This window comes from Amphiura filiformis, chromosome 19 (assembly GCF_039555335.1).
Source record: "Amphiura filiformis chromosome 19, Afil_fr2py, whole genome shotgun sequence".
Lineage (NCBI taxonomy): Eukaryota > Metazoa > Echinodermata > Ophiuroidea > Amphilepidida > Amphiuridae > Amphiura > Amphiura filiformis.
In genome coordinates this window covers 3,753,847-3,768,222 of record NC_092646.1, presented here as the reverse complement: position 1 = coordinate 3,768,222, position 14,376 = coordinate 3,753,847, and the positions used below count along the sequence as shown (strand labels likewise).

Below are 14,376 nucleotides of genomic sequence, written 5' to 3'. Positions count from 1 at the left end.
AAATCAACACATTTTCCAGGGCGTAGCTTGAAGAAGTGCCCCCAATCAATTTTAAAATTTATAAAATCCTTGTGAAAATGGCCGAAAATGGCTTGTGCCACCCCCCCCCCCCCCCGGCATCCGAGCTCCGGGCACGAGCTAAGCCAAGTTTCATAGCCTTTTCATGTCTTGACCGTGGATCGATATTCTATTGTAAGTAGGCCTACGTCCCGGTACGCTTGTTCATTTTCTGCATGGCTGTTTCTGTTATGAACTTACGCCCCTCTGAAATCAAGCGCATGAAAAACTCTCGGCTAACCTTAATATGGCGTGTTCTAAGGATACTTTGGACCAAAGTGTGGACAGTTTAGAAGAGAAAAAGTATGACGAAGAAGACTTAACAATGTGCAGTATCTGTCTATCGACGAATGAACAGCCTAAAGCTTTGCCTTGCCTCCACACGTACTGCTTTAAATGTCTTTCTGCGTGGGCCAAATCAACGAGTACAACAGTTACATGTCCTATATGCCGCAAAGTATGGACTTTACCCGCTGATGGCGTAGCAGGACTAGAAAGTAACTTTTTGGTTACTAAATTGAAAGATCGTAAAACTGTGCATAAGAAACTTGCAAGTAAAGACTGTAAGATTCCATGTACCGGTTGTGAAGAATCTGACCAACCTGCAATAGCACGATGTGTCGAATGCGATGATTTTCTGTGCAAAAATTGCCTGAAATCACATAAAACCATGCGGAAGTTGAAAGGTCATCACACTTTCAGTTTAAATGAACTTCGCTCGGGCAAGGCGGATCCTGTTGAAAAAGAAGAATATTGCAGCAAACATACGGGTCAGGTACTTTGGATATATTGCGAAACATGTGGTATGTTGATATGTCGCGACTGCACCGTGTTTGATCACCGCCACCCCGAACATAGGTTGGTTGACCTTCAGAGTGCGGTTGAAAGTCAAAAGGCAACGATCGAGGAGCTTGCTGATGATTGCAAAAATCTCGCTGTCCAAGTAGATGAAGCAATCAAGAATGATATGGAAGCAGCAAGTAAACTTGATGCATCAGTAGAAAACGGAATGGATGAGCTTTCTCAGGCGTACCAGAATACCAAATCTTCTATCCTAATGCAATTGGAAGCCAATTATAACGCACTTGCATCTGAAATCAAGAACGAGGGAGCTAGAGGACGCAAAGAAATTGACACTCACGCGGAAGAGCTCAATGTGTTAAAATCGCGTCTACGCACTGCTCTGAAAACGGCATCGGAACTGACAAAGACGGGGTCAGACTCTGATGTTGCACAAATGTACGCTTCCTTGACTGCTTCTATGCAGGATTTGTGTGACGTCAAGAAGCCTCCAGTACAGACGAAACGTATGGAAGAAGTAATCTTTAAAGCAAACAAGACAAATCAACCTGTCATGACAATTGGTTCGGTTTCTTCTGAAATAAAAGAAATAGCACCGGAATGTAAGAATTGGAAATATCAAAGGCAAATCAATTCAAAGCATACAGGGAGCATAACAGACATAAGTTTGGTCAACGGCAAAGTTGATGAAATGTGTATTGTTCATCGATATCAACAGGCATATAAACTTACCAAGGGTATCACTTTTGTAGCCATTCCAAAGAAAGGTCCGTTCCCATGGGGATGTACCATTAATGACAAGGGAGAGATCTTCTTAACTGCACATGACACGTACGTGTACAAGTTCTCATCGAATTTAACATTTTTGGGAACGTATTCAATCACCTCGGGTTGCTTTGCTATAGGTATTACTATGATTCCTAGAGAACACCATATCGTTGTTGGAGAACATCAGCATAAAAGCATCAGTATTTATTCGGAGGATGGTACCCTGACGACCCACTTCAATGTAACAGTACATCCATATCACATATCTGCTAACTCGCAGAACCATCTTGCGGTATCATGCAGTTCTACATGTTGCAAGGCCGTCATAATCTTAGACATAAGTGGAAAGATTCTTTTTACTCTCAATGCACCCACTAATATAAAGGAATGGAATCCAAACGGCGTCTGTTGGAGCAAGGCTGACGTGCTTTTCGTAGTCAATTCCGCTGGCAAGAAGGGCGTTCATCAATTTACGTCATCTGGTGTGTACGTAAGGTGTATCATCGAGGGATTAGCTTCTCCTACCTGCCTGACGATTAGCGACAAGGATGAGTTATTGGTTGCCAATAACAACAGCATCAAAATATATCACTAATGGGTATGCATGACTGGTTTGAAAGAATCCCAAATACTTTTCCCTTTACGCGCACAAATAGTGGATTCATATCTTCGAAGCCATTTCTAGAAGACTGATTAAAAGTGGGATTGGTTTCACTTACTGGTTTGACCATAATCGACAGTGAATAGTGGCTGGTTGCCAATGAAAATTGCATCAGAACAAACTAATCAATGGGTGTTCATGTCTGACGCGTCGCAAATATTTCCCGAACTTTGAGAAGAAACTTTCTTGTTAACTTTCTCGATACTTCAAGCAAAATAGTTAATTCATATATATTATTTTAATTGTGATTATAAGAAAGTAGCTGTATTAGTCGTTTAAAATTATGTACATGAGTCTGTGATTTGTTTAAACTACCAGATAATCTATTCAGGACAACCAGAACATATATACCACAAAAGATTTACTCTCTCCTGTGCAGGCATTATATCGGTAATCACTTTAATAGCATGTCAAATTGTCAATCAAAATAATATAAACTGAAGGAATATTTTTCATCCAAAAATATGTCTTGATGTTCTCTACAGATGATTGTTTCTGGTAATTAACGAAGTTATTTCCCTTTTGAGAGAGGGTTCAAACATCCCAATTTAATGTTCATTAACATATAAACAATATTTGAGCTGCAGACAAAATAGTGTGAACTGTGAATAAACAGTATATTTGGCACTTTGACGAAACCTAATGCAATTATATTATGCAAATACTGTATTTTAAGTGTGACATAGTTTAATTGTTGCCCTCCCAGCAAACACAAAAACGGTTTAAAAACATTTTAAATAAGTTGTATTTTGGCTTTTAGTTTAGGTAAAAACGTTTTAATAACATTAAAATGTCGGGTTATATAAAGGTCATGATAACGTTTTAAAACGTTTTGTATGAAAACACACTACAACAATATTTGTAAATGTTTTCAAAAAATGTTATTGTAAACTATTTTTGTAAACATTTTTGCCAAATATTGTGTCAATACTTAAATAACATTGTGTTAAAATATTTGAACCCAGCAAACACAGAAATGTTCTTAAAATGTTTTTTTCAAAACCTTTTAATAACATTTAAATGTCGGGTTACATAAAGGTCGTGAAAACGTTTTTAAAACGTTATTGAAAATATTTTGGGCAAACATTTTTCGCAAAATATTTTTGCAACCCCAAAATAACATTCTCTTTAGAATGTTTTGTATCAAGTTTTCAAGAATGTTTTTGGAATGTTATTAAAACGTTTTTATACCCTTTATATAACCCGACATTTAAACGTTTTCTGTAAAACATTTGTGTTTGCTGAGCAGTAGATTATCAAAAAATGTTTTTGAAGGTCATGAAAACGTTTTATACTCTTAATATACCCTTTATATAACCCGACAATTAAACGTTTTCTGACAACCTTTTACAACCTTTTGCGAATGATGTCGAAAACGTTTTGTGTTTGCTGGGATGGTGATTACTTTTAGAATGAAAAGAGACTCGTGTATCTGAATCCACGTCTCATTTTATTTAAAGGTTTATATAATAAACACATCACAAAAGGTATTACTCTTTGTTATGAGATAGTATCTCAAAATGTATGCATTGAATTTTGAAAATAAAAGAGCAAACAAGAATGCCAGTTCCGTTCTGCAAATTTTGATACTTCATTATCAATTGACCAAATATGCATTACCATGCCAATTCAAAAAAAAGGAGAAAAAAGCGCAATGATTTATAGTGCGCTACGCACAGGCACGTTGATCTACAAGCCTCAGCACACTTTACAGGTTGTCGCTGAGCACTAAGGCCCCACAATTCAGCGACTTTGCTGTTACACGAGCGCACACCCTAGACATTCCACAAATAACCTTCGCAACCAGGATCAGCTCCCCGAGTTTCGTACGGGTTACAACGAGACAAATAGCAATAAGTTCCTTGTCCAGGGAATTTTAAGCTAACTCAATTTTCCCACGAGTGCGTACTAGGCACCGCCAGGGTACGAAACCCGCAACCTCTCGAACCATAGTCGAACGACTTAAGTTGCATTTGAAACAATTGAACATGTTGCTTTTGTTGCTATCAGAATACGGCTTTAGTAGCTTTTTAGAACAACCTTTGAGTCTAACGTCTGTATTTGTTTTATTCAAAGGTCACCATGGCAACACATTTAGCTCTATTAAGACACACGTGGTATCAAACTTTACAAAACAAAGTTGTGGTTCAGTTGCATAAATTTTGCTATTTCAGTTTTAAAATTTAATGCATAGATTTAACGTTATTATCTCATAGCAAGTATTAACAACATGAACTAAGAGAGTAATACCTTTTGTGATGTGTTTAGTTTGCCTGGTGTATAGTGCTTATCAGCCTCTAAAAGTTTAATAAAGTATTCACCGTGTACAAAATAGACAAAAGACTGTTGAATAGATATGATATAAATGGATGGTTGGAGAAATAGGAATTTTACACATTTTGATTTTGACAAAATATTTTAATATAATTTGTATGTGAATTGACAAATAACATTAAGTGCACATTACTTTAGGGGATTGTAAAATTGTAAAATCCATCGCAATCAAGTATTGCAGTTAAAACATCAACAAGAAACTCTATAATATACTGAGTGAAATATAATATACAGGGTGTATCAAAATGATTGGTACCCATCTGCTTTGTTGTCTAATGAAACATCTGATTCTTCCACATTTAACATTTTATCCTCTTGAAATGACAACATCCCACAGTTTTATGACCTTTTAGAACATAAATCTACATATAAGGTGATCTTGGTCAAGCTTTACGTACTGGATATTGATGGGTACCAATCATTTTGATACACCATGTAATCATTTGACATTGTAATTATTTTTGCACGTGAAAATGTCAACATCAAAAAACTCCACAGTGGTTCCGTCATGTACATAATGTGAAATAACATTTTATAAAATAAACAGTTTTGAAATACACGATTTTATTATTACGTTTTTTTATAGTGTGTTTATGATTATTACATGTATATGCCGCTCAGGAGCAAGTGGCATGATAGTGAGAACCCAGCATAATCTTTATCACGTGATGAATACGGAATAAATAGCAAATTATAGGGTTTACATTCAATCCTGAAAAAAAAATGAAGTTCAGGTTGGTCTGAACCCTGGAATTATGGAAACTTTCGGGCCTCATAACTGCTAAATTGTTGGTCTGTTATATATGTTGTCACGTCTGCATTGATGCCTTGGAAACACAGCTTGGCATGATCTATGCCTAAAACTTTCTCTGGCTCACGAGCAAACAAAGGCTCATCTAATTGAATGTGTTTGCACCCTGATATGAAACAATGACTAAAACAAATGGTCAATCATTTCATCAAAAGGCTGTCACATGCATCTCGCTGGTTTAGGTATACGATTTATTCCGTGCAAGAAAAGAAACAGGGGACGATGTGCCAAATATGGACTGTTTTTCCGCTGCCTTTAGACATGCTCGTAAGGCATATGTCGATGGCGATGGAGCTCTTAACCCCATGAGCCAATCAGAAACATGGTGAGAATGGTGGTAGAACTAAAGAAGATTGGACTTAGATTTTTAGAAACTGTATTTTAATTGGTCACTCACCTGAATAAATTGTGTAATCAACCAATGAGAATTGCTGTGAGAAGCTGTATGGTCACTTATAGATGAATATATTTTGTAATTAACCAATCAGAAATGCTGTAAGAAGCTGTAATTTAATTGGACACTCAGATGAATTGAGGGGGTCAAGAAAATCCTGACAAGGCACAACACCAACTTGACAGATGCTACCCATGCAGCCCAAGACAGAAGTCCCATCATTTCCCCGCGACTCTGAGAGGAACAAGCGGAGGACAAAACTAAACAAAACTGAACTCGGATGAATCAGAAACACTATAGGTATTATGATACATACTGAATTTCTTCTAATTATAAATTAGGATATACTGAAGATACTTAGTCTGAATATAAATTTACGTTTTTTATATGTAAAGGCGAGTTTTGCTTACATTCTGTAAACAAGTTTGCTTGCTTAATGCATTGCTTGTACTATCTGCTTCCACAAGTTTCAAGGCGTGTGCGTTGATTATACCTATCAAAGGCTTCAACATAAAAAGTCGAAGTTTTGAGACATTTTCTCAAAATATCAAGAGCTATCTGCAGGACCGTTGAACCAATAATATGCTTGTTTGTACTAATGTTTATGCATTTTCATGCTGATTCATTATGGGCATACAAATTTACAATTCTGAATTTTTTTATTAAAAAGGAAGTTAATTGATTGGTTGTATCACCTGCTACCACAAGTTTCAAGGCATGGGCGTTGATTACAGCTACCAAATCTTTGCTTAGTTCTTTTTCATCAGAGTAAAATGTATCTGTGTACAAGTTATGTAAAAGTATAAGGCACAATACAAATATTTACTAGAAGCTCATTCAATACACTTTTACATGACATTTTCGTAAAATAAAATGTGTAAATCATTTACAAATTGATATCTAATGTGCTTTACAGATTTTCCTTCAGCAACATAGCACATTGAAAAGGCATCATTTAGGCATTATAAACACGCACAAAATAATGATGCACTCTTCCAATGCTAAAATATTACAAGAATTTAATGTAAGTTCATAATACATATACGTATAAGTTGATGTTGTGATATGATAAACTTAAGGGCTGGGGTATGAACGTTTGGACAGTATTTATTTTGGGACATTAGAGCACATCAGACTTATCTAATTGCATTCTGAATACGAAGAATGTCATTTTGATATCAAATAATTTTGATTTTTTGAAATTCGCAATTTAATACACATTTTATGGCAAATCATTAAAATTTATACTTTTGATATTTAACAGTACTTGAAGTAAACTTTATAAATCTGATGATTTATACTTAAAGTGTATGTAGGTGGGGTGAAAAGCCGACGATCAATTGAAAATTTTGACCTTTCGTATTGAAGATATGGATTTTTTCCCAAAACACTAAAAAAAAAAATTAGGTCTTTTTGGGAAAAAAATCCATATCTTCAATATGAAAGGTCAAAATTTTCAATTGACCGTCGGCTTTTCCTCCCAGCTACATACACTTTAAGAATATATCATTAGATTTACACAAAATAATGATGCACTCTTCCAATGCTAAAATATTACAAGAATTTAATGTAAGTTCATAATACATATACGTATAAGTTGATGTTGTGATATGATAAACTTAAGGGCTGGGGTATGAACGTTTGGACAGTATTTATTTTGGGACATTAGAGCACATCAGACTTATCTAATTGCATTCTGAATACGAAGAATGTCATTTTGATATCAAATAATTTTGATTTTTTGAAATTCGCAATTTAATACACATTTTATGGCAAATCATTAAAATTTATACTTTTGATATTTAACAGTACTTGAAGTAAACTTTATAAATCTGATGATTTATACTTAAAGTGTATGTAGGTGGGGTGAAAAGCCGACGATCAATTGAAAATTTTGACCTTTCGTATTGAAGATATGGATTTTTTCCCAAAACACTAAAAAAAAAAAATTAGGTCTTTTGGGAAAAAAATCCATATCTTCAATATGAAAGGTCAAAATTTTCAATTGACCGTCGGCTTTTCCTCCCAGCTACATACACTTTAAGAATATATCATTAGATTTACATAAAAAGAAGAAAATGTGTAAATTTACTCCATGTTGATTCACTACAGACTGTTTCGCCCAAAGGCTCCTCAGGTGAATGAGAGAAATATAGAACAAACATAGAGTTATACCATCAAAGTAAGCACTTGAGAGTCATAAATTACATATCAATGAACCCATAGGTCAGATAAGTCAAGTGAGCTATAAAGCCACAAGTTCAATAGTGCATGCATTTTAAAGGAAGTTATGATTCACAATAAATGGCATTATAATATAACATAAACAGAAAAACACATAACAAAGGAACATAATCCAATTAAAATTGATCATGCACTCAAAAGTCATATCAATTAAAAGTACTTGAGCCAAATAAAGTTTACAAGGCATTAAGAAGATACTTATTAGCATGACGGCATTTGCTAATTAGTTTAGATCTGCTGTTCAAGGTGGTAGATTTATCGGCTGTGATTATGAAATATTTTTCCCATAAGCAGAGTTGACAGCGTTTGGAAGCATTTGAATATGAGTTAGCATGTTTTAGAATAGACCATTTTATATCAAAGTTGGTGATGCTATCCTTGAGGTTCCAGATATACTTGCTGAGGGCAGTTTGTTTCCTTTTATGTTCCAGTTTGAAAGAAGATTTATGATTGCTCCATCTCTTTTTGAATTCTGTATCGCATAGGCCAATATATATTTTTGAGTCATTGTTGGTGGTGACGGTAGCTTGATAAATAACAGATTTGACGAGGCAATTCCCTGCTAAAGGACATTCTGGGCGTTTTCTACAGTTGCATGTTTTGGTAGGTTCTGGAGTAATTTCCCGTGTTATAGATTTGTTGTGTGAGTTGATAATTTTACTCATGCTATCCATGCAGCTATAACTCACTTTGACATTGTTCCGATTAAATATTTGATGTAGTATGTTTCCTTTTGGAAAATGTTTATCGATGAGTTGCAGGAATTTTCTGCCAACATTCGTGTGCACATGTTTGCTAAAAGGTGGGTTGAACCAAATGATGTTGCGACTGCGTTTACGTGTAGGCCTACTATTTGTACTAGAGGTAGAGCCAAATTTCAGGGTATGATCATATCCAGCATCCTTGAGCGCTTCTTGATATGGGGGTTTCGTTGCATTAAATTGATGCACGTCACTAGAAATGTTTGAAAGTCTACGATTGACTGAGATAGGTATGGATTTGGTGATATTCGCTGGGTGATTAGATTTCCTATTAACATAATGAGTATTAAATGTTGTTAGGTTTGGTATATGGGCGATAAGACCCATCGTTCAAGTTAAAGGTAACATCCAAGAAGTTAGTTACTTTAAGACCTTGGTCTACAGTAATTTTAAGTCCAAATTTCTTGAACTCTGCGATGAGATTCTTGGCAACTCGATTGGCTTGAAAAGCCGAGTGATTACGTAGAATAGCTAATCCGTCATCTCTATATAGACCTACCTCATCAAACAAGTGGTTTATCTTATGAAGGAGGTATGTGCCTACAAGTTCGCAAGTTTCTGCCCCATCATATGAACCCATAGTAACATCAAATTGATGAGGTGGCTTGGATTTGTGCCATGGAGAGTTGTCATTGAAGAGAAGTGTTTTCTTTGCATGATTAATAATCTCCCTATCTCTGTCTGAAATTGTGGTGAATCCAGATGCAAAATCCAAAGCTTCGTCAAGTAAATTCTGGGTAATAGATGGATAAAATTCCACGACATCGAACATGAGAAATGAGCATGATTCTTTATAATTAATGGATTTGAACCAGTCAATAGCACCTTGCGTGTTTGTCCACTGCTGAACGTTAATAGCCTTGATCAGCTCCTTGTTAATGCGATCAAGTATGGATTTGCTTATGGTACCTATTTCACTTTTGGCTGGATTGATGAGTCTACATTTAACATGATTAGGAAAACTTTCCTTGTGATCCTTGATTGTGATCATTAGATTTATATAATTTACTTCGAGGACTGTTATATATCAAAATTTGAAAAATATCAAATTTTTATAATTTGTCATAAAATTTGTATTATATTGTAATTTTCAAAAAATGAAAATTATTTGATATCAGAAATACATGCTTCGTATTCAGAATGCAATTCGATAGGTCTGAGGTGCTCTCATGTCCCACAAAAAATACTGTCGAAACGCAATAAACGCTCATTTTAGATCCCTTAAGACTGGGGGTCTGTATCAATTCAGCAATGTGCGGACAAAGCCAAAAATAAAGGTTCATGGAATTTGCCTAAATCTTGTGATAGGAAAGGTATTTGGGTCTAATGATTTTGTAACTTGATCAAAAATTCGAAAATCCCTTGTTGCCATGGTAACGGTTCTTTGAAGATTGCCACAGGGAAAGTACATTTTTTCAATTTTACAGTTCGAAAAAGACACATTTTTCTAGCTAGCACTAATGAAATTGCTAGAAGTATTGAACAATTTAAATTGCTGCTGATAAATACCTATGTATTAGACATTACAAAAATAGTATTGCCAGTTTTCTCACCCACCTAGAATATTGTGTAATATGCAATGCAAAATCCTCTTTTTTGCATTTTTTCATTAGTAAAAGTGGTATAACTTTGAAATTCAATAACTCTCAAGAAGAAGTTTGCTGATTAAAGTCAGGGGTTGGATGAGAATGACTATGAATGGGGATGATCAACCAACCAATAAAAAATTTTTGGTCTTTACCCCATAACGAAGTTTTACTTTGAAGAAAGTTTGCTATTTTCGATAACAATGAGCTAATTACATAGCACTTTCACAGTATAAAAATCCTTTATTGGCTTGTGATTTGCAAATAACATACCCAGAATAGTTCATTGACCCATATAACTATTGGTTATCATTTATTTAAGTAATTTTCACTTAGTAAAGCAGTGATCCCTCCCCCAGCCATATGGTTTAATGCATGAAAAATGTGCAAAGTTGGGCCGCAAAATGGTTTCCATGGGCATTAATTTCTTGGTGGTGGTTATCTGTCTTTTACAATCTCTACTCTTCCTAAACAATGGATAAATCGATTATATAACTATTGAAACCAAATAAAACACATTATATTTCAGTTGGTCACTACTCTGGAGTAGGCTAGGGGGTTTCCATGTATAATAATCATTTCTACTTCTTATTTAGGCCTATATTCACTACTGGACTCATTGATTGACTATATCTGAAATACCTCACCAATAATCTAAATATGGTTTAAACATAATGAGAATGTGTTAATTTCGTGGATTTATAATATTAAAGTCCTTTTTACCCAGTTGTTTCTACCTTATCTGGGGTTTATAGCAACAACAGCAACTGACATACCAAGTAACATTTTTCTTTGTTTTATACAATGTTATCTATACATTTAGTAATAAGACTGCATGATACTGAAAACAAATCTCAAATGTAAGAAAGATCAAACATTGTACAAAACAATAGGAAAATGTTTATAAAAACGTGGAGGACTGGACAATGCACTTGAATTATTGTTTTTAAAATGCAATGTCACCGGTTTTTTTCTTGGAAAGTTAAATGTGGACATGGTGAAGCCATTGCCAACCCATCATAAAGTGAGTCTTTACTTTGTGTAGATTGTTAGAATTATAAACGGAGTCACTCATGTATGGGATTTTCTAATGAGATCATGAACAGTGGCTGACAGATATCTGTGAGAGTTTTGATGCTAAACACTGCTAAGTTTGTCATCAAAGTCATAGAGTAATGGGATGATAAAGTTCTGGTTTCTGCACCGTTTGCTTTAGGCACTCTTGATATACCATTGTATCTGCAGGATCTGCAAGTTCATCATTGATCTCTAGGAAAAAAACTACTTGTGTGTTGTGGGGTCAGATACTCGTCTCAGATGTAGGCCTACTAAACATGCTAAATACCCTCTTGTTGTTATTTTACATCCACCAAAAACGCATTTGCTTAGCAACAGCAGAAAGGTCTCTCTATTCCCAGCCCGGATTCCCAGTGACCTCTCCATACCCATACCCATCAATAATAAATTCTTTCTGCTTCTTGGAAATTGGGTTTGTTTGTTTCTTGCTTATAGGTTAAATACCACTAATTATGCATTACACGGGTTTCAATGACAAAATGGCTAATTTCGGCTTGACGTTTCTCATATTCAGAACTCTCACAGTTAAATGCAACTAATATCAGGTGAAACTATATGATTTAGATGCCAAATGATCAAGAACTCAACATAGGTTGACCTGAGACTTTTCTTGTTTTAACGCACTGAACCGTAAACACCTCAAAATGGCAGTGCGCACTCGAAGCTGAAAGTTACAATATGGTAGGGCGAATATTTACTAAAAACCGAAGCCGTGCGTATGAATTTTGGTACTATGACAACAAAAATGTCATATAATGAGAGGAAATATACCATTTTGAAGCATCAAACCCTAAAAAAGTACTTTTTTGGCTATATTACTTGGTCAATTTCAGCGATTTTAAAGCAGTCTTTTCAGATGCCATGCAAACAAATAGTTACTCGTCGTATGTCCATGTACATTTGTATCGCCCAGGCCTAAAGCCAAATCATGACCTAATCATATCTCTGATTCAGAAAAAATGCATTGCTCTCCGCTGCAATTGTATTTCCTATTATCTTGGATAGAAGGCTTTTTAATTTTGATGTTTGTAATTTTGTCATATTTTCCTGACAAAATGTGAACTACTAGCGTCAATGCTTCAATGCTTTATTATTTCGTTGTACATGTTTCCTTGGGTAACTGAATAGCGTTTGCAATAGACCTCTTGAATCCACCGTAGTAGATTCATCTACTGAAGATAAAGCTTCATATACTTGCTATTGCTGATTGGTGTTCTTGTAGAATTGGTAAACATTGTTGCCTGTACCGGGTTAGTACTAGTAGCTGCCTGATGTTAAAAGCAGCACATAGTTCATGATGTTGATGATTTTCAAGTGTTTCTTGGTTAACATTTTCTGATGTTGAATTCCCTGAAGATCCATCTGCTTCATCATGTTGAGGGCTAGGCTTAAAACTTGCAAACGGCGTGCCAAAAAGAATTGCTTGCCCCTTTCAACCTGCCAACAAATCTTTGCCCCCCCCCCCGCACATGACATAGCCTATGTTTGAGTTCCCAATTTGCAAACCTTATAATAATGGTCTAGATGTACATGTATAATGCAAGCTTAGTGAGCAAAGAATTTTGCATATTTGAACATTTCTGCACTGTTTTTCTAAGCCCTTATCATAGCGTGTCTATAGTCTGCCCCGTAAATGTGCTCCAATGTCCATTGCCACCACCTAGCTTGCAGTGGCAAACAAAAACCTGGGCAAATCAGATGTGTCGTTTACCGGTATATTGACAGTACCCTATGAGCTCCTCTGCGACGGCTAGGAACCATGGTATAGGTTCATGTACTAGGCCCCTCACCCCTTTGACCTGCCAAAATTGCCACCCCCCTTTTTTTTTTGGGGGGGGGGAGGGGGTCACCAACAATTCTTGGACCCCCCCCCCCATATTTACCCTTCCTACAGGGCTTATCACTATTGCACAGCCCCTACCCTGATAACACAAAGAGGTTGGCCCGACGTCGGGTATTGGTCGCCATGGACGGTGGTTGAACGTCGGGTTAGAGGTCGGCTGCTCATTGGGTATATGTCCTGCCGACGAGGTCGGCCCGACTTCGGTTCGACCACCGGCCGACGTAATGCCGACTGCTTAAAAGCCGGTGCCGACCCTAACCCGACTTCAACAACGTCGGCCCGACCTTGGAACTACGTTGGACCAACCATTATCCAACGATTGGCAAGTTAGCCCAATGAGAAGAAAACTCATGAAAAAAAAATCAAAAATATTATTTAGTAGCGTATACTCTGCTTACACCGAGTCTTACACTTACCTACTCTCTATTTTATAACGAACACAAATTTCCTAGCTTAAGTTACACAAGTCACTTACCTTAATGGACCTACCGGGATTCGAACCAGGGACCTCCGGTTTATAAATCTGGTGCTCTACCAATTGAGCTACCGAGGTTTCTATATTTGATTAAGTGTTTTAAGTAAATATAAGCAATATTTTGATCAAATTTACTCTAAATATTGATAACATTTACTAAATTTGTTGATTTGTTTTCTTTATAAAGTAATATACATGTAAAAATAACAAATTTGGTCAATGGATGGATTAATAACATTGGCCCAACACGTATAACCATATCACACGCAATTTTAATGTCAATAAAAAAAATAAGAGAACAATTCACGAGAAAAACAACAACGATAATAATTAAAAACATAGGGCCTGCACTTTGGCTCGACATTTGAAAGGGGCGTGAATTCATTTTTGGATACGCCCCTATTATAATTAGGTAATACTCGACTCACACACATTCCCTATATGTATATACATGTACCACATGTAGTAAATCTGCCTGCTTTATCTGTATTGTGCCGTTCTTAAGCAAATACGGTAGTTAAACACGATTTCATCAAACATTATAACATAGCTCTTTTACAGTGT

General features: G+C 35.9%; 1 protein-coding gene across 1 annotated transcript; it reads left to right on the top strand.

The window, feature by feature from the left end:
* Positions 1 to 303: 303 nt before the first annotated feature.
* LOC140140838 (uncharacterized) lies at positions 304 to 3,353 on the top strand. Its single transcript, XM_072162591.1, has one exon. It carries the CDS (start codon positions 305 to 307, stop codon positions 2,219 to 2,221), a length of 1,917 nt encoding a protein of 638 aa, XP_072018692.1. The 5' UTR covers position 304; the 3' UTR covers positions 2,222 to 3,353.
* Positions 3,354 to 14,376: the final 11,023 nt, after the last annotated feature.